General features: G+C 38.1%; 1 protein-coding gene and 1 long non-coding RNA gene across 2 annotated transcripts; both read left to right on the top strand.

Moving 5' to 3' along the window:
- The first annotated feature begins 1,546 nt into the window (after window positions 1-1,546).
- LOC309489655 (collagenase 3-like) lies at window positions 1,547-13,122 on the top strand. Its single transcript, XM_082158520.1, has 10 exons — window positions 1,547-1,659; window positions 1,751-1,992; window positions 2,067-2,215; window positions 10,064-10,192; window positions 10,339-10,500; window positions 10,584-10,713; window positions 11,751-11,881; window positions 12,110-12,269; window positions 12,350-12,453; window positions 12,526-13,122. The coding sequence occupies exons 1-10, from the start codon at window positions 1,558-1,560 to the stop codon at window positions 12,624-12,626; spliced, it is 1,410 nt and encodes a 469-aa protein (XP_082014646.1). The 5' UTR covers window positions 1,547-1,557; the 3' UTR covers window positions 12,627-13,122.
- Window positions 13,123-13,803: 681 nt separating this feature from the next.
- LOC309489671 lies at window positions 13,804-18,476 on the top strand. The gene is made up of 2 exons (XR_014202474.1): window positions 13,804-13,869; window positions 18,220-18,476. It is a non-coding gene; the product is annotated as an uncharacterized lncRNA (long non-coding RNA).
- The last annotated feature ends 1,281 nt before the right edge of the window (window positions 18,477-19,757 follow it).

Consider the following 19,757-nt stretch of genomic DNA (forward strand, 5'->3'; position numbering starts at 1 on the left):
TCCACCACCCATAACTTTCCAAGAGATTTTTATTCTCCTGCCAGGCTGTTTTTGTAAATAAGAATTCATTCTTAAAGGGAAAGTCCACCCAAATATGAAAATTCTGTCATCATTTACTCACCCTCAAGTTGTTCTAAACCTGTATGAATTTATTTCTTCTGCTGAACACAAAAAAAGATATTGTGAAGAATGTCTGTAACCAAACATTAGCCCCATTGACTTCCATGGTATTTTGACCTCATATTATGGAATTCAATGGGGCCCATCAACTGTTTGGTTACCCATTAGGGTTAAATAATGATTTAAAAAAAGAGTCTTCATATGCTCCCACCATAGACCCATTGTGTATAAAATGTAAAAGTGATACAGACCTGTTATTTGGATTGTTCAGCCAAAAATGAAAACTCTGTTCCATAGTATGAAAAGAAATACTATGGCAGTAAATGGCTACTGTTAACTGTTTGGTTACCAGCACTCTTGAAAATATCTTCTTTTGTGCTCAACATGTGAAAGAAATTCATACGGGTTCGGAACAACTTGAGGGTGAGTAAATCATTGACCGAATTTTTCTTTTTGGCTTAACTATACCTGTCAGGGAAAGTGTTAAGTTAACTTCTGAAGCCATGTTTCTGCAATTCTTTGGCGTCCTGCTTGTTTAGTGATTGGGATAAATTTAAGTTTTCATTATAAAATATTACTCATTCGTCTGACAATAAAGAGAGACAATGATTGCCACTACCTGCAGATCTTTCTCATAGCTCTCTCTTTTCACATACATGCCAAGCTTACTTCTCAAAATTGGGGATTTCTAATTGATTTATTTTGTTCTGAAATTAAGCAAATTGCAATTAGTACAAACAAACTCTAACAGAAAATACCTTACCTTAACCTTACTTTTCCTTACCTTACCTTACCTTACCTTACCTTAACTTAACCTAACCTTAAAAAAAATACAACATACTAAAGATAAAAAGTGACGATATGGTGTCCCATACTCGGAATTTGTGCTCTGCAGATAAAGTATAAATTAGTATAATTTATATATAACAACTGTATATTATATTTAACAATACGCATACATTTAAGGTAAAAAGAAATTGTTAAAACCTTGTTTTTTTAATGAGTAAAATGTATAAATGACTATGGGGGGTATTGATATATATGTATTGATATTATTTAGTTAATTTAATTTAAGTTGAATAGCAGTCCAGTAAAGCTTGTAAAGCATTTAAAAAAATAAATGTAGCCAAATGTTATTACCATGTTGCCCTTGTTTTTGTTTATAATACATAGAAATGCTTAGAAATGTTGCAGTTAAATAAAGCCATGAGGAAAAGAATAATACAAATATCTGGGCGAGGAGGAAAAGGCTGTGTCAGGAAAGTTGAAAATCTTGTTATTATTGTCAGTCTGTCAGTTTGATGGGTTACTCACAGAAGTTTGTGGCTGATAATTTGACTCGTTGCTCAACACCTCACAGCTTTAAGAGTATATAAGCCTCCATCAGACGCTTCCAATCAGAAGAGAAGCTCAAGATCGTAAGAAGCAACTCACAACATGAGGAGGATTCACCGCCAGCTGGGTTTTCTTGCAAGCCTGGTGCTTGTTATTCACGCAGGACCAATTGCACAGCCCGTTGATGATTATGAAATTGCAGAGGTTTGGGGTTTATATGTGTGTGTATATATATTTGTTTTGTCTTCGATCATTGGCCTAATTCTTCCAATGATTCTGGTTTTGTATTATTTAGAATTACCTGAAGAGCTTCTACAAACTGGATTATAATCGTCCTAATCTTTCTGACACAAAGCTGCATCTACTGACTGAGAAATTGAAAGAGATGCAAAGGTTTTTTAGGCTTAAGGTCACTGGAACGTTGAACAAAGAAACACTGGAGGTGATGAAGAAGCCCCGCTGTGGAGTTCCAGATGTTGCTGCGTACACTACGTTTGAAGGCAGTCCCAAATGGCAGACCAACAAGCTCACATACAAGTGTGTATAATATCAGTTCTCTTGGTGTCACAGAAAAAAGAGAAGCAGAAACCGACTGTGGTCCTTTTCCTCAGGATTGTGAACTACACCCCTGACATGTCAGAAGCAGAGGTGGATGATTCCATCAAAAGAGCCCTGCAAGTGTGGGCAGACGTCACTCCTCTGAGATTCACCCGTATCTACAGAGGCACAGCTGACATCATGATCTCCTTTGCCACAAAAAGTATGTTTCCTCTATCCATTTATGTATGTTTATATTTTGTTTATTAACCATGTGCTTCTCATTTTGATGAATATTTCTTCTTATTTTATGAAAAACTTACTGTTGGAATACTAATATATGAAACTTTGTTTATTAAAAATTAACATTATATGAACAATGATCAATAAAATAATTATGGCAGCAAGTTGTCATGAATTGTTCTGAGACTTTAGGTTGAAGATCCAAACGCAGCTTTATTGAGGGTATAAACAGGCTTAAGGTCAAAACCACATGCAAACAGTCTAAACATAAAACAAGAAACAAGAGACAGGGATATCCAGGGAAACAAGACACAGGGAACCAGGATAACGCTCAGAAATGCAGTGTGACACTAAACAAGACTTCTCTAAGTTTGAGATACACAGAGTTTATATAGGCTGGGCTTAACAAGATAATGAGCAATGGCTAAAAACAATCAGGCATGATGAGTCCGGACAAAGGGTTCTGGGAAAAGTAGTCCATGGTAAGATAACAAAGACAGAAAGAGTGCCCTCTGGTGGAAATCAAGGGCACTCCAGCTGGTGCACTGTAAAAATGATTGTTGGTTTAACTTAAAAAAAGTAAGTTCCCTTTCGTGGTCACTCCGAGTTACGTCGGAAAATGCCATGGGTCTGCGGAATTTGCATAGCGTAAGTCCGCCCCACGTCGTGGGTATATAAGGAAGTACGCTGGCAACATGCAGATATGTTTTCGCTTCGGAGCCAAGAGTGCTCTTCACTCCTGTAAGCCGTTCTGAATCATTTTCACTCTCCTAGACAAGCGGCTCTTCAGTGTGTTGGTGTGACGGCGCATTCCAGCGAGATCGCATTGCCTGCTGCTGATCTGTGCAGTGATCTGCCGGCAGTGTGTGTGTTTCTCCCTGGGCGCTTCAGCACTCTGCTGAGCTTTTTCCTCTCTCTAAAAGAGCTGCACGCGGCACGTCTTTTTCAAGACGGCTCGCCCGTGTATTTACTGGATGTGGGTGCGTGATTCATCTGCCTAACGGTCACAAGCACTGTTTCGCGTGTTGGGCTTAATCACGCTCGGCAGCGCTCGTGGATGAGTCATGTTTTCATTGCGGGAACATGACCGTCGCGATGTTATAGATCTAGACTCAATGATCTCTGTGTGAGAGTCCCCTCTGCCACACCCCAATCTATCTCTTCCTCGAGAGGGGATACTTTGGCTGGTGGCCAGGGTGATCTGAGGGTTACGGTGTGGCAAAATACCGACGAGCATTCCTCGGGCCACGCCCCCCTCCACATCGCAAACCATGGGGCTTCCATGTGTGCCTGCTTCCTCTCGGGGACCCAGTGTTTTCATTCGGGGCTCCAGCAGATGGTGTCATGTCACTCACAGCATCACAAGGCGGGCTTGCTTCCTCTGGAAATGAGGATTCGACTACGTTGCCTTACTCTGGAGTGTCAGCGTTAGTCGAGTCAGATCCAGAGCTGATGGCCATGCTTTCCCGGGCAGCTGAAAGCATCGGTTGGAGTGGCGCCGCCCTCCCCCCGAGAGCTGTAGGCTTATGATTGGTTCCTGGGCGTGTGTTGCTCTATAGCACTCGTTCCCAGTGCCTTTCTCCCGGACGTGCATCAGGACGCCTACGGCTCGCGAGAGTCCCCGTGACTTATCGTGGCCCGCGGGTGTCCTCCGCTGCACTCGATCGCGTGGCGATCATGGGCTGTATGTTCTCTGTCACTATCGTGGCACAGGCATGCAGTGCTGTGTGTCGCCTTCGAGGCAGTGCTGACTCGGGAGTTCTGTCAGACCAGGCCGCCGTGGAACGCTGGTCCTTCCCTGGCCAACACTGACAGAACGCGGAAACTCGACCGCGCCCCAACGCAGGAACGCTATGCCTCCCATGTCCGGGCTGGTCGATACGCCACGCACACTACTGACCTCGCTCTACGGGCGACATCGGTACCTGCGTGATCCCGGGCCAGGTGATGTCCACAGGTGTGGTCCAGGAATGGGCTCAGCCAGGTTGATGTCAGGGGCTCTGAGAATTAATTTTCTCAGCTTCCCCATGTCCCAGGGTGGGCTCCTCGGCGGTGTGGTTGAGGACTGTACCCTACAGTCTTCGACCCTCCCTGAAGCGGACTGAGGCCTTCTGCACCAACGGTCATCCGTCCGTGCGGTCTCCTTAGTCGGCTCCTCCCCTCGAGCCTTCACCGGCCCCGAGCAGGAGGAGGATGCAGGAGGGCGGCATTGCCCATCTCCGCCCCTTAGCTGGACAAACGCTGGGCTAAGCAGCACTCTCGCAACGGGCAGCTTGGAGTTAGGGCTCAGTTCTTCTCAGTCGCCACTCTCGTCCCCCTCTGTCGCCAGACCCCTGCCAGAGCACGCCCCCGTGGAACGCTGGTCCTTCCCTGGCCTCCTCTGGCAGGACGCGGCTAATGACCGTGCCCCCGCACCGGGCCGCTATGCCACCCACGCCTGGGCCGGTCATTCCGCCTCGCTGCACCCAGAACTAGTACTCCTCACGACAGCACCTCCCTGGCCAATTCCCCTGAGGAAGGACACCCTTTCGAGACCAGGTGGTGAACCTGCAAGCGCTGCCTTTGGAGGAGGCAGACCCAGCCTTGGCACTGCTCTGTCCAGTACGCGCCCTCCGTGCTTACGTAGACAGAACGCAGTGTTTCAGGACCTCAGACCAGCTCTTTGTCTGTTATGGTGGGAAGCTGAAGGGAAAGGCTCTCTCCAAGCAAAGGTTGTCTCACTGGATAGTGGACGCCATTGCTTTGGCGTACCAGCAGCAAGGTCGACCATGCCCCCTTGGTGTGACGGCCCACTCCACTCGGAGTGTGGCATCCTCTTGGGCTCTAGCGCATGGCGCCTCACTAACAGACATCTGTAGAGCTGCAGGCTGGGCGACACCTAACACATTCGCAAGATTCTATAATCTCCGAGTGGAGCCAGTTTCTTCTCATGTACTCGCTTCAACTAGCCGGTACTAGATTCTGCTCAGGTGTCTTCGCTTGCTCGCCATTCCTCTCCACGGACGGGATACGTGCGATATTTTCCTCAGGTGAGCCTGATAAGCCCTGAGTCTCCTTCAGCACTGTCGACGTCAACGCCAGAGTTATGCCTCCGGCAGCTTTCGCGCTTGGCTAGGTGCCTCCATGTGCATGGTTCCCCCTCTGGGCGACCCCCACATGTGTATTTCCACTGTAAACCTCTCTGAGTCTTTCCCTCGGCAAGCCACCTTGCCAACCCTGGGGTTGAAACATTCCACCTGCGGCTGGACACCCCAGTGATACTCCATATGCAGCCCCTCTAGGTCATATGTGTATTCCAATTATGTTATTATTATTATTATCTTATCTAATTAATATCACTTATTAATAATTATTAATAGGTTGATTTGACAAAAGAAAAAAAGTTGTGATAACAAATCATGAAATTATTTGTGTTGTATTTATTTCCATAAGCGTGGATGTAGCACTGGCTGTGAATCTTCAATTCACTGGGTTTCTGATTAAATTCAAAAGAGAATTTTGCAAATTCAGAACAGTTCAATTCGATTCTATGGCCAATTCAGTTTATAGAATTCTGTACTTATTTGCCATAATGTATAAACTAGACAAACTATTTTGGACTGTTTATTGCAACAAAAGTAACAATATCAAAACTAATATAAACTGATTGCCTTTTATTTTACCTAAAGGCCATGTATGCAAATATAGAAAACCAAAATCATGCTTTGTGCTCACCATTTATGGAGCTTATAATATGACAAAATGATTTGAATTTGAATTGTGTAAATTTGAATTATTTGCAAGTGTAATCTAACTAAATTGAATTTTAGGTGGTAGTTTAAATAGTTCTGAATTTGATTTTTTTTAAACGAATATTGAACGTTTGAAATTGAACAAATTGAAATGTTTTTATGGCTGAATTTTATAGGCATGTATTTTCAAACAGCTAGTTTTTTTGTTCTGAATTCTTATACTGCAAATATTCAGTTTAAAAAAATACAGATTCAAGTTTTCAAGATGAAGAAATTCGGAACTTCAAATTCAGTTTTCTAAAATTCAAGTTCAAAAATTCAAGTTCAAAAATTCAGATCTTACAGAAAGTAGGTCACAGGTCATCCACAGGGAAGAGTAAAGGATCTCAGATAAGTCGAACAGAGCATTTTGGCTGCAGTGCAGTAGTTTTCTGCCGCAAACGCGGTGGTGGTTCAAGAGAATCCGTGTATCTTTCGTTCAGTCGTTTTTTTATTTAATATTAAGAGTAGAAAAATGAGAAAACAGCTTGAGTATTAGATTTCTTCTAATATTCTAGTAATAATAGTCCGCTGCAGCAGTTGCTCGGAGCTTACAAAACGCGTGTATTGCAACTATAGGCTACATTTAATTTTCTCATCAAACAACTAGACTAACGAATGGCTCGGCACAACAGAAGAGCTTAGACAGGGCTTTCTCTCTGTGTAGACCAGCAGTTGGTCTGAATTTGCTATAACCTATAGCCTATTTTCTGGACTGTATAGGCTAAGTCACGTTTTATCATGAAACACGCTGTGATTTATTCCAAAGTGACTCAGGCATATATAATACATTTAACGTTAAATAATCTAAATGTTGACTTTCAAAAGTAGGCGCGCCAAGAAGGCTATTCTCTGTATTTTGGTTCATTTTTGGTGAGCGCCAGAAAGATCTAAAGAGACCGAGACGCGCTAAAGCAGTGCATCATGTTGTTTTATTTATTTTTCAATGGCATGATATTTTGTAGTCATTTTTAATGTACACAAATAAAAATATACATTTTACTGTTTCGGATGATGTCATATTATCTGTATGACTAAATAACAGAGTATTAAGTTATTTCCCAGCAGTGGAACAAATCCAAGTGATGGCGCCAGCGCATCGAGCTCTCACACAACATAGGCTATCAGTTCTGGCGTTGCTTCATATCGCAGACTGCTCATTATCAAAATGAAACACAGTCAACTAAACATATAAAAAGTTATTCTGCCTAATTTAATTGGTCTGTTGTACAATATAAAGGGCAAGCTGTGCCACACACAGTCCTACTCCAAACATTTCCCTTGCTGTGAAGACGCTGATTTAGCCTATAGGCCTACGTGTATTTTGGGACTCGACTGAAGTATGAAGCCTTCTTTATATTAATAGTTAGCATCCACATGTTACATTGCAATGAAAACTTTTGACTGAATGAGAGATGCGCGACCGTTTCGATTTAAATACATTTGTTGAGGCTTGGCGTTTATAAAGGGCACAATATAGGCTATTTTTATAGTCTGTAGCCTATATATTATTTTATTATAGCCTAGCCTACATACTTATTTTTCATTCTTGTTGTTTTCTGCATTAATTTGTCATAAGGGAAAGTAAAATAGGCAACACATAGCCTACATGTTAATAGTGTTTATCATGTAAATGTTGTATTTTATTTACAGGTCTTTTACACTATTGCTGAATAGGCTGATATAAAAAAAAATAAAAAAAAATGATGACGCCTTTCTCTCTCATCAACATGATCCAGCAGACCAATTGACTTGCACTCATGTGCATGCGACTTATTTTCTGGCAAATACGGTCAGTTAAAAAATGTTGCTGTATTATTACAAAATGCATAGAGTGGAGACCATTTGGGCAAAAAACAAACAAAAAAAAACAAACACATATTGTGTTCATTACCCCCACCCACATTTGGCCTTAATCACTGTTATTAGGAAATGTATTTAGGTGTAGACAAAATCAGTTATGTTTATTTATAAATATGAACGTACCTCGCATTTCCCGGACACTAGCCGTTTAGTCTACTTCTTTGGCCTATTTTTTTTTAGCTGGCCAGTTCTCAAAATCTGTGTGGAAAAGCTGCGGAGCGAGGAGAGAACGCACAATGGCTTTGCTTTGGAAGTTTTTTTTTTTTTTTTTTTTTTGGAAGTTTAGTTGCCAGAGAAAATAACACACCGTTTTGTTTAACATCAATTGATACTCAATATTAATTAAATAAATAAATATAATGTCAGAGAATGCACAAAGAGCATCCTTTTGAGATGTAAATTATAATACATTTTAATAAAACACACAAGGCCTACATCATAAAACTCAGAAGATTATGTATTTTAATATATTATATTATAATACAAATAAAAAGGCGTCATACTTCAGTCGAGTCCCAAAATACACGGGACTCTGTATTGTCTTTACAGCAAGGGAAATATTTGGAATAACAAGTAGGACTGTGTGTGGCACAGCTTGCCCTTCATATTGTACAACAGACCAATTAAATTAGGCAGAATAACTTTTTATATGTTTAGTTGACTGTGTTTCATTTTGATAATGAGCAGTCTGCGATATGAAGCAACGCCAGAACTGATAGCCTATGTTGTGTGAGAGCTCGATGCGCTGGCGCCATCACTTGGATTTGTTCCACTGCTGGGAAATAACTTAATACTCTGTTATTTAGTCATACAGATAATATGACATCATCCGAAACAGTAAAATGTATATTTTTATTTGTGTACATTAAAAATGACTACAAAATATCATGCCATTGAAAAATAAATAAAACAACATGATGCACTGCTTTAGCGCGTCTCGGTCTCTTTAGATCTTTCTGGCGCTCACCAAAAATGAACCAACAGAGAATAGCCTTCTTGGCGCGCCTACTTTTGAAAGTCAACATTTAGATTATTTAACGTTAAATGCATTATATATGCCTGAGTCACTTTGGAATAAATCACAGCGTGTTTCATGATAAAACGTGACTTAGCCTATACAGTCTGGAAAATAGCTATAGGTTATAGCAAATTCAGACCAACTGCTGGTCTACACAGAGAGAAAGCCCTATCTAAGCTCTTCTGTTGTGCCGAACCATTCGTTAGTCTAGTTGTTTGATGAGAAAATTAAATGTAGCCTATAGTTGCAATACACGCGTTTTGTAAGCTCCGTGCAACTGCTGCAGCGGACTATTATTACTAGAATATTAGAAGAAATCTAATACTCAAGCTGTTTTCTCATTTTTCTACTCTTAATATTAAATAAAAAAACGACTGAACGAAAGATACACGGATTCTCTTGAACCACCACCGCGTTTGCGGCAGAAAACTACTGCACTGCAGCCAAAATGCTCTGTTCGACTTATCTGAGATCCTTTACTCTTCCCTGTGGATGACCTGTGACCTACTTTCTGTAAGATCTGAATTTTTGAACTTGAATTTTTGAACTTGAATTTTAGAAAACTGAATTTGAAGTTCCGAATTTCTTCATCTTGAAAACTTGAATCTGTATTTTTTTTTAAACTGAATATTTGCAGTATACGAATTCAGAACAAAAAAACTAGCTGTTTGAAAATACATGTCTATAAAATTCAGCCATAAAAACATTTCAATTTGTTAAATTTCAAACGTTCAATATTCGTTTAAAAAAAATCTAATTCAGAACTATTTAAACTACCACCTAAAATTCAATTTAGTTAGATTACACTTGCAAATAATTCAAATTTACACAATTCAAATTCAAATCATTTTGTCATATTATAAGCTCCATAACCATTGATACTAACAAAATAACACAGTTTTATCTTAGACTAAATAATGGTGAAGTTTCCATTTAAGTTTCGTATTTTCCTTTTTATGTAGGAAATCTGGAAAATGTTTCAATGAAACAAATATGAAACAAAAAAACGTGATCGATTATTGGCCAACATAAACGATTCAAGATTTAAAAGTCATAAGAAAACAAATTAATCGTTAATTGCAAACGAAATGTCTTTCAAATTAAAGCCCAGGTTTCTTTGATTTCTAAAATCTAATTATATAAAAAATTCAATTTAAAGCCAAACTCTTTCCTGCAGATCATGGCGATATTTTCCCATTTGATGGACCCGGAGGCGTTTTGGCTCATGCTTTCGCTCCCTCATCTGGACTTCGTGGAGTTGCACATTTCGATGATGATGATTTTTTCAGCTTCCGCTCATCAAGAGGTAAGTTTTTCTAGTTTTTAGATTTTTTTTTTCTTTGATTTTAGTGATTGAAAAAGTGCAATGACTTCATTACCTTGGCACCCCTTAGATTTGTTTAAATGTGTTTTTAACTTGTACCTAATCTGTTCTACTTAAATTCTCTGCAGGTTTTGTCCTGTTCTTGGTGGCTGCCCATGAATTTGGTCACTCTCTGGGTCTTGCACATTCCAACGTTCCAGGCGCTCTGATGTTTCCCACATACAGCTTCAAGGATCCGGGTCGTTTCTCTCTGCCCTCTGATGACATCATAGGGATTCAGTCACTCTATGGTAATAAGATCTTCAAGAGTACATCTATAATGTTTGTGTCAAACATATTCAGTCGTTTGTTTACCATGTGGTATTTCCTTCAGGCCCAAACAGAGACAGAACCCCCATCCAACCTGATCCAAAATTACCAATGGCTCCTAATGCTTGTGACCCTAACCTGATCTTTGATGCTGTTACAACTTTTAGGGGAGAAACAATGTTCTTCAAGGACAGGTAATACATAAAAACAAATAAAAATTGTGTTTATACAGTGCCGGCCACTAATATTGGCACCCTTGGTAAATATGAGCAAGGGCTGCTATGAAAATATATCTGCATTGTTTATCCTTTTGATCTTTTATCAAAAAATGTATACAATTCTAACCTTTCATTGAAGTAAAACAATTGAATGTGGGGGGGAACTCACATTATGCATTAACTCAACGTTTACCACAATTATTGCCAGCCAATTATTGCAACATAATTTTGCCATGATCATAGCAGCTATGAGTCTTATCTTATAATGCCTGATGAGTTTGGAGAACACCTGACAAGAGATCAGAGACCATTCCTCCATACAGAATCTCTCCAGATCCTTCAGATTCCCAGATTTATGTTGGCGCTTCTTCTCTTCAGTTCACTCCACTCATTTTCCATAGGGTTCAGGTCAGGGGACTGGGATGGTCATGGCAGAAGCTTCATTTTGTGCTCAGCTACACATATTTGTGTTGATTTTGATTTTTGTTTTGGATCGTTGTCCTGATGGAAAATCCAACTATGGTTCATTATAAAAATTTTAGCAGATGCTGTCAGATTTTATTTTTTATTTTTATCTGTTGGTATTTGCTAGAATCCATGATACCATAAATCTAAACAAGATGTTCAGGACCTCCAGCAAAAAAATAGGCCCACAACATTAAAGATCTAGCAGTATATTTAACCATGGGCATGGGGAACCTTTTATCCCTGTTTGCACTAAACCCATCTGGGGTTTTGCTGCCGAAAAGCTCTTTTTTAATGTATTTCTAGGGGTGCCAATAATTGTGGCCAACATGCATTGGAGAAAAACATGTATTTCATAATGTAAGTTTCCCCCCACTTTCAACTGTTTTACTTCAATGAAAGGTTAGAATTTAGTACTTTTTTTTAAATGAAAGATCAAAAGGATAAACAATGCAGATTTATTTTCACAGGTGCCTTTGCTCATATTTACCAAGGGTGCCGTATACATAAAATACTTAAATGAAATGACTTTATGTGCCTCTGTGCAGCTTTGTCTGGCGTAGTTCTCCGAGCGGAAGTGTGACAGAACATCTAATCAGTAATTTGTGGCCCAACGCCCCGGATAACATAGAAGCTGCTTACGAGGAACCAGTGGAAAAAATACTTTTCCTATTCAAAGGTATTTTCTCAATCAATCTGGGAATGCTGAAACCCCAGTCACACTTACAATCTCTGTAAAATCATGTCTATTGAAGTGCTTGACAATGGCCGAAATATCACACGGTTTTACTCAATTAAGTTGGATTACTTCAAGAGTGAGTGTTGCACTTTTTCCAATTTACAATCCCTGTAAAATCCTCAAAAAAAAAAAAAAAAAAAAAAACTTATGGCCTGTATTTATTTATAGGTAAACAAGTCTGGGCTTTTAAAAGCAGCATTGTTGAGCCGGGCTATCCCAAGCCTCTCAGCAGCTTTGGTCTGCCACCATCTGTGACAAAAGTTATTGCTGCCGTCCACGACAAAAACTCAGGAAAAACACTGCTCTTCTTTGACATATATTACTATAGGTGGGTCAAGTGCCGTATCATAAACAAAAGCCCTTAAGATTTGCTCCGAAAATACATAAGACTTTCCCTTTTTTTGGTAGCTATAATGAGATGTTGAAGAAGATGGACAAAGGAAATCCCAAACGACTGGCTGATGGATTTCCAGCACTGACTGGAGAAGTTACAGGAGCCCATCTGATCGACGGTAGGTGTTTCTAACTTCCTTTTCTACAGATCTTTAACAATACAAAAGACTCACTGACTTCTTTTCTTCCAGATTACATTTATCTCTTCAGTGGGACAAAGGTGTATGAGTTCAGCAGCAGCAGCAGAAAGCTCCTCCGTGTGCTGAAGAACAATAACTTCCTGTCCTGTTAGTAGAGTCGCCCCGAAACAAGAAATGAATGGAGCGTAACTACAGTACTTAAATGCATTTACATAGGAAACAGTTCAAATTAATGAATTGTTCATTGTATTTCTGCAATCTGCTGGTCAAAATTGTCACTGGACTTCTGTTTTACTCTTGTTAACCTTTTAAAAGAATGTGTATTTATATAATAATGTTTAAGGTTGTTGATTATTTTCGAATAAGCTAAAGTGACTAATTAAATTGAAGAGCATGTGAGCATGTTCATTTTAGAAGCAAGAATTGTTTTTGGCAGGGAAATACTTTTAACATTAACTCAGAGCCTTTCCGACTCAGATAATAGAGTAAAACCAATGTATTATAATGTATATGATTAAACTTGGTAAAAGCTGACAGATCAAACCATCTAAACACCCAACAATAAATACACCATTTTATAAAAGGATAGATCAGCAAATCACAGCACTTTTTGCGATTGATAAAGTGAATGAGCTTCAGAGAAAAGGATGACTATGTTTCTTGTCACTACCACGTGTTTGTAAAATACAGTAAATGTGCCCAGTAGTTAGGTAGAAATGTAAAACTACAATCAAAGGCTTTTTTTAAAAAAAAGCCTTGCTTCTGGCTATAAACTTTAAACATTTGACTTGTCATGTTTATTAAAAAATGTAAAAAAAATAATAATATAAATTTTCTTGATCCTTTTTTGTGGAATATGTATATATATATCATCACTGTATCATCACCATACAAAAGCTGTAAGGTGATGTGACCCAAAGGTGATGTTCATAATAATAAATTCTAGATAGAATAGCAATTGGCATTTTACAGCACCCTAGTGGCAATTTTGGGAACATGCTATGATAGCTTACAGCAACCTATTTTTGTGAAATCATACTCAAAATTAAAAAAAAACTGCAGGACTTGGGACTTTCAGACCACTGTGGACATCTTAACTTCTATACTTTATTTTTATGAAATAAAGACATTTTATGATATTTATAATATTTACAAAATTTCAGTTACACTAACACTTGAACAATAACTTTAACTTTGAACTTTTATCTAACTTAATAACAGTTGGACAAATAAAAAAAGTGTTCACTGAGTATACAAAACAAATTTGATTTATTGTGAAAGGATGAAAGGATGCGAGCAGCACGTAGACAACAAAAGACAGCAGAGGTTTAACGTTAGGTTGACGTTGGACATGACGTCGGACAGACATTGCATTTTGGTTGAAGTCTATGGCACGTACTCCGTGCCAAAATCAAACATCCGAACGACCGACCGACCGATCGAACGTCTATCCGAACGTCTTGAACTTTCAAACGGGTGACCCACGTGACGACCTGACGTGACGTCAGCGTCTTGAAATTTGAAGCTTTTTAACCACAAGTATACAAGCTGATAGACTATAAATGGACATGATAGGCACTAAATAGGCCTATACAGATGTTATACCTAAAACAATACTCAACCATTTCCTGCACTTCCCTGAATAAGCCTATTATAGTGTTGTAGGCTATTCTAAGTGATGAACTGAACAAGTTACCACCTGTAGGCTATATCATGACTTTCTGTGTATTTCATGACTCTAATGTTTCAAACTCACCTATCTGTATAGGCTACAGTGGTAGGCTTTTAATTAATGTTGTTGTATTTTTCCTTTTTTTTTTTTTTATCTGTCAAACTGATTAATTGTATATTGTCTGATATGTTGTTTTACAAGTAAGAGTTTAAAGTTATAAGATAAAGGGTTTTAATTTCAAAGTCTTCAATGCCATGGACCATGTTGTCACCCATTGACTTTTCATGGTAGTAACACATTGAGAAAGACGCAGTTAAGATTATCCAATATAATCTATTGCCTATAGGCTACTTTGTTCATTTTTACCATGATTTCATCTTCATTCTGAAATTTACTTTGCTGACTCCGCTGACTCTTGGGCTGCAAGACAGTGAGTTCCTCTAACATAACAAGATGTTGATGGGTTTTTTTTTACTCTGATGAACTCTGATATATAAATTCTGTCATAGAGAGAGGTCATGTAAACACTGTTTCTAACATGCATTTTCACTGTCTCTCGTGTTCTCATCTTGTAAACATATTATTGAATAAAGTGCTAAAGGGGCATAAAGTGGTTTGCAGCATGGCATTATAATCGTCCCAAATCCTTGTTAATAGGCCTAAATAAAGATTTCTGTAAGATTGCATTAACATTAAAGAGTGCTAATAATAGACATACATACATACATACATACATACATATATATATATATTATATATATATATATATATATATATATATATATATATATATATATATACACACATATATACATATATGTCAGGGTTTTGAGATACAAACCCAAGCACAGACAGAATTAGGTGAAACAGTTTATTGTAGTGTTGAAAACAAGGAAAGCAAAACCCACGAGGGGGCAAAACATAGGCAGGGCAAACAAAGAGAAACAAAAGCAAAAATAATTTTCTAACAAATGTAACAAGTAGAAAAAAACTGTCATATTAAGAACCTTTTTTGTTGATAGTTAAAGGGATACTTCAGGATTTAGCATTAAGCTTTGTATTATTAGAAAACCTGTAGGATTTTCGAATTACCATGCTTTCCTCCCTCATGTCCCCCTGAGACGAGAGACTCCTGAAATTAAGTCATGGGTTACATTACACTCTTAAGGGTATCATAAAGTAGACATGTAGGCCGGCTTTGTATTTGAAATGTCAATTTGTCTGATATAAATGGTCAGCATATTTTATGTAGCCTACTATATATATAGCCTAATTTATTTCCTATTATTTTTATATTTAGGTAAAGCAGATTGGATACTGATTGCAGTTTTTGCTGCATTTGAATACGCTACAGCGTATTCAATAAGACACATTCCGAAATTAGATCTATTCCCGATTTAATGGGAGATGGCGAAAAATTATGTAGAATATCGTGCTTTTCCAAAATAACCGTTTAAGCATGTCAGGTTTGTCAATAATATTTAGCCTCTGCTATATTTAACTTTAATAATACACCGTACATAACTTTCTAAATCAGCCATTGCAGTAATCAAATGTGGACTAGTTAGAGGATACAACCGAAGAATAAGAAGTTAAACTAAGGTAAAAAAAAAATATAAAAAAAACGTGTTACAACGTGTCTTCACACGTAAACAACACGTTGGGGGTTGGGAAGACGATCAGTAACTCGCACTTCCGACCGGTCGCCATGGGAACAACACCTAAGCACATGTAGGAACGTGTTACATATGATTTTATTTAAATGATCATTACATTTTTTGGGGGGCTCATTGTTTATATGTGGCAGACATGAAAATCAACGAACCTTAAAGGGGTCATGAACTGGATTGTTTTATTATTTTATAATGTTGCCTGGGGTGCCCTTATAATGTTAGTATGATTTTTACATCAAAAATTGTCATAATTTATAAATAAAAGCCATTTTTCCAAGCCTGATTTCAGCCTCAGATTTGAACGCTCTGTTTTAAGGGGCGTGTCTGCTGTGAGACTGCAGTGCAAACGCCCACTGCTGTGATTGGCTGACATGCTTGCATATGAAATAGCTAGTATTACATGAACTCTCTCGAAAACTTTTACTACGTTTTTACTATTACAGCTATCGAGATTAACAAATCGTGAAAAGTATCGTTTAAAGCATTATATTTAAATCTATTCCATCACATGAAAGGTTGCAGCATGATGAGCACTGACTGAGCAGATGACAGACAGTCTGTTGATCGTGTGAATAAAGATCTTATCATTGCAACGCAATTTTTGCACTCTCACAAATGCTTACACCAAATCACAATGCAAACACGATGTGAATACACAGTAAGAGCTTCGTTGTGTAGTGTAACAGTGTCATTATTTCATCACGAGTTTGGTAAGTGTCCAGATAAGCTCTCGCGGCTCGCGCTGTGCTGTTTGATTGACAGTTTGGGAGATTGGAAAGGGATCGTTCTTTGATCGCTTTCAGTTTAAAAAATACTATTTTCATAATTCTACGAGAAATTATGTGAAGTTGATCGTTTAGTCACAGATGCATAAACAGTATTGAACGATTTTAAGAGAAATATCTGAACTTGAATAATTACACAGAAATCACTGATCGCAGATCAGGCATTAGAATACACATGGTTACATGTTGCTGGCAGATCCGTGTCGGGAAATTGTGATTGACTGATTTAATAAAGTTTAACCATGCTGGAATCCGAAGGAAGCTTATGCAGACTGTCTTCTTCCACAAACAGGCACTGCACAATATTTAGTAAACAGCATGTTTATTGCTTGGAAGTAGCTCGATCCGGTTTAGCAATTATCATGCCGTCCTATGTTATTTAGCATGTTTGGGCGAATCGGTGGGCGGGGCTAAACAGACCGTGTTGAAGTAGGCGTTGATCTTCTTTTGTGGAGGCGGTGTTTTATCCTCTTTGACGTCATAGTTCCCCACTTTGAAAAACGAGTCGTTTGCTGAGCCTGATGTCTATAAAAGCTTTTATTGGACTAACAAGGTAGTTTTCAGTTCTGAAACTTACAGGATATTATTATAGTATGATGATCTCTTATATGTCAAAAGCTCAAGGAAATTTTGATTTCTCAGTTCATCACCCCTTTAATTACAAAGTAAAGTAGCCTATATTCAGCTGATCTTGTCTAAATGTAATATTATAACTATTATACATATGTTTTTAATAAACCTTTCCACTTTAACATTTATGATGTTTATTTGTGAAAGATTATGATAATTTAGTAATTTTATTAAGATAAGATCTCTAAGTTCTTGAAACAAAAAATCATGCTTGATTAGATTTACATTTTATTACTTTATTTGTTTGATATTATGTATAAAAAAAAAAGAATGCATGTTTTTAATCTATACAGTTTTCCTGAATTGCTAAAATACATTTCTTGGAACCATCACCCACTTTCTCAAAACCTTAAACACAAAACCAAATCTTCAAACTACATTCAGAGAACATCTGACGCTTGTCAAAATAAAGAAATTTACTCAAAACCATTTTATCTGTGCTCAAAATCAAACAATGCTTTCAGATCATACACACAGCTCAATATCATAAACACTACAGAGCATTCATTAGATCATTCAGTCCAAATATATAAATCTAATATGAAAACCTTCTAGATCAAAAAGTAAAAAATAAAATAATAGACTACATTTATTTTGAGTGTTTTTTTATGGACTGTGGGAACATTGTACATTGGGCAATAAAATTAACAATAAAAACTAGTTAAAATGATTATACTGGTCAAGACTATTGAATGTCTGTAGCCTATATAGGCAGTATTTCTGCTCTTTGAAAGTAAATCACAGGATTCAGGAAAGTTGTTTTTGGGGTACAATATATGTATTGCCTATCATGTCCATTTATAGTCTTTACACATCAGCTTGTATACTTGTATGGTTAAAAAGCTGCAAATTTCAAGAGGCTGACGTCACGCCAGGTCGTCACGTGGGTCACCGTTTGAAAGTTCAAGACGTTCGGATTAGACGTTCGGATAGACGTTCGATCTGTCGGATGTTTGATTTTGGCACGGAGTACGCGCCATAGAAGTCTAGTAGTCAAGTCTATTTGACGTTGACTTAACGTTGGATTTTGGTTACGCAAAAACAACAAAATCTCAACGGCAGCTGACGTCGGTATTGGACATCAATTTAACATTGACATTAGATGTTGAATTTACATTGAATTGTGGTCACCCAACGTCGCAACCGAAATTTAACCAAATATCAACGTCTTCTGGCGTTGTGTGCCTGCTGGGAATAATCTGTTATGTCTCATTTAACAGACGCTTTTATCCAAAGCGACAAGTAGAAGAGCATGATTCAACACACACTCGGCACAATCCGGCGCGACGTGACGAGGTCCATACAGATTCTGTTGTCTTACACGTCTTACTGCGAGTAGGTTAAATCATAACAAGGAAACTTTGCGCGTGATTCATGTCATCGCGACATACTGTAACACATACTTACAGTGTGTGTTTGAAAAAAAGGATGTAATCGTCCTCTGCTTTTTTCTGGGGTGCATTTTACCCCAGACGGCCAGTGTTGCCAACTAATTTTCAGGGGAAGTTGCTAAAGGCAGATCGATTTGTTGCTAAAAGTTGCTAAATGACGTTGTGACGTCATTGCTTTATGACGTCATTACGTAATCGCAACGCAAAACTACGCCATTATGTAATACGTAGATATTATTGTTTGTTAAATAAATTATATATATATATATATATATATATATATATATATTAAAAAAAAAATTTAACTAAAAAAAGTTGGTTTAGTTACCCAGTAACTAAACCCTAAACCAACTTTTTTTAGTTAAAGGTGGGGTATGTAATTCTCTTTTTTGGCCATTTTTTCAAAATCACTTGAAATCCTATCCCTAACCCACTTACAGCCACTGAGTTAGAAGCACTGACATGAAAATTAAGCAATTTACTCATCTGTGGAACGGGCAAGACTCGAAAAACTCCAGCCAATCATTTCCAAGACCACCTAGAATCATTGGACAGTAAGTGCGTCAATCAAACGGTCGTACCATACCCCCCTCCCCCCATCCATGTCCATGCTCTTCGAATGGGTGGAGTCAAAGGAAAGAAGGTAGGACCATTTGAGTTGTGTATTTTCAAAATCTGCCAGCCGTTTTGCAAATCACATACCCCACCTTTAAAAAAAAGAAGACCTAAAACAACTTTTTTTAGTTAATGATCTGTAAGACTGGGGCTTTATTAATGCTGTTCATTTATTCAAGTAATTTATTTGACATTTGGGTATAAAGTGTTTTAATTCTACAATATATGCTGTAAAAAGGCTGTTCAACCTCTTCAGGTAGAACGGTGACTACTGCAGTTCAAATTTCCTATTGGAAGTTGTGGTGCCCTTACCAGCTCACCACGCCCTTGCGAGTGTTGTTTGGATTAGAGTCACTTTCCAAAAGTTGCTAAAAGTTGCCAAATAAACTAAAAAAATTGCTAAATTTGTTGCTAGGTGCTTTTTGAAAAAAAAGTTGCTAGGGTAGTCTGAAAAGTTGCTAAATCTAGCAACAAAATTGCTAAGTTGGTAACACTGCAGACGGCCAAACAGCAAAGG

The sequence above is a fragment of the Leuciscus leuciscus genome (assembly GCF_965113295.1).
Source record: "Leuciscus leuciscus genome assembly, chromosome: 24".
NCBI classification, from domain to species: Eukaryota; Metazoa; Chordata; class Actinopteri; order Cypriniformes; family Leuciscidae; genus Leuciscus; species Leuciscus leuciscus.

What these genes read in the sequence shown, in the direction of transcription:
- LOC309489655 (XM_082158520.1), top strand. Translation starts at nt 1,558, where the DNA reads ATGAGGAGGATTCACCGCCAGCTGGGTTTTCTTGCAAGCCTGGTGCTT. An exon ending in GATCTCCTTTGCCACAAAAA is followed by an intron (nt 2,216 to 10,063) that starts GTATGTTTCCTC and finishes TCTTTCCTGCAG; the next exon opens with ATCATGGCGATATTTTCCCA. An exon ending in CAGCTTCCGCTCATCAAGAG is followed by an intron (nt 10,193 to 10,338) that starts GTAAGTTTTTCT and finishes AATTCTCTGCAG; the next exon opens with GTTTTGTCCTGTTCTTGGTG.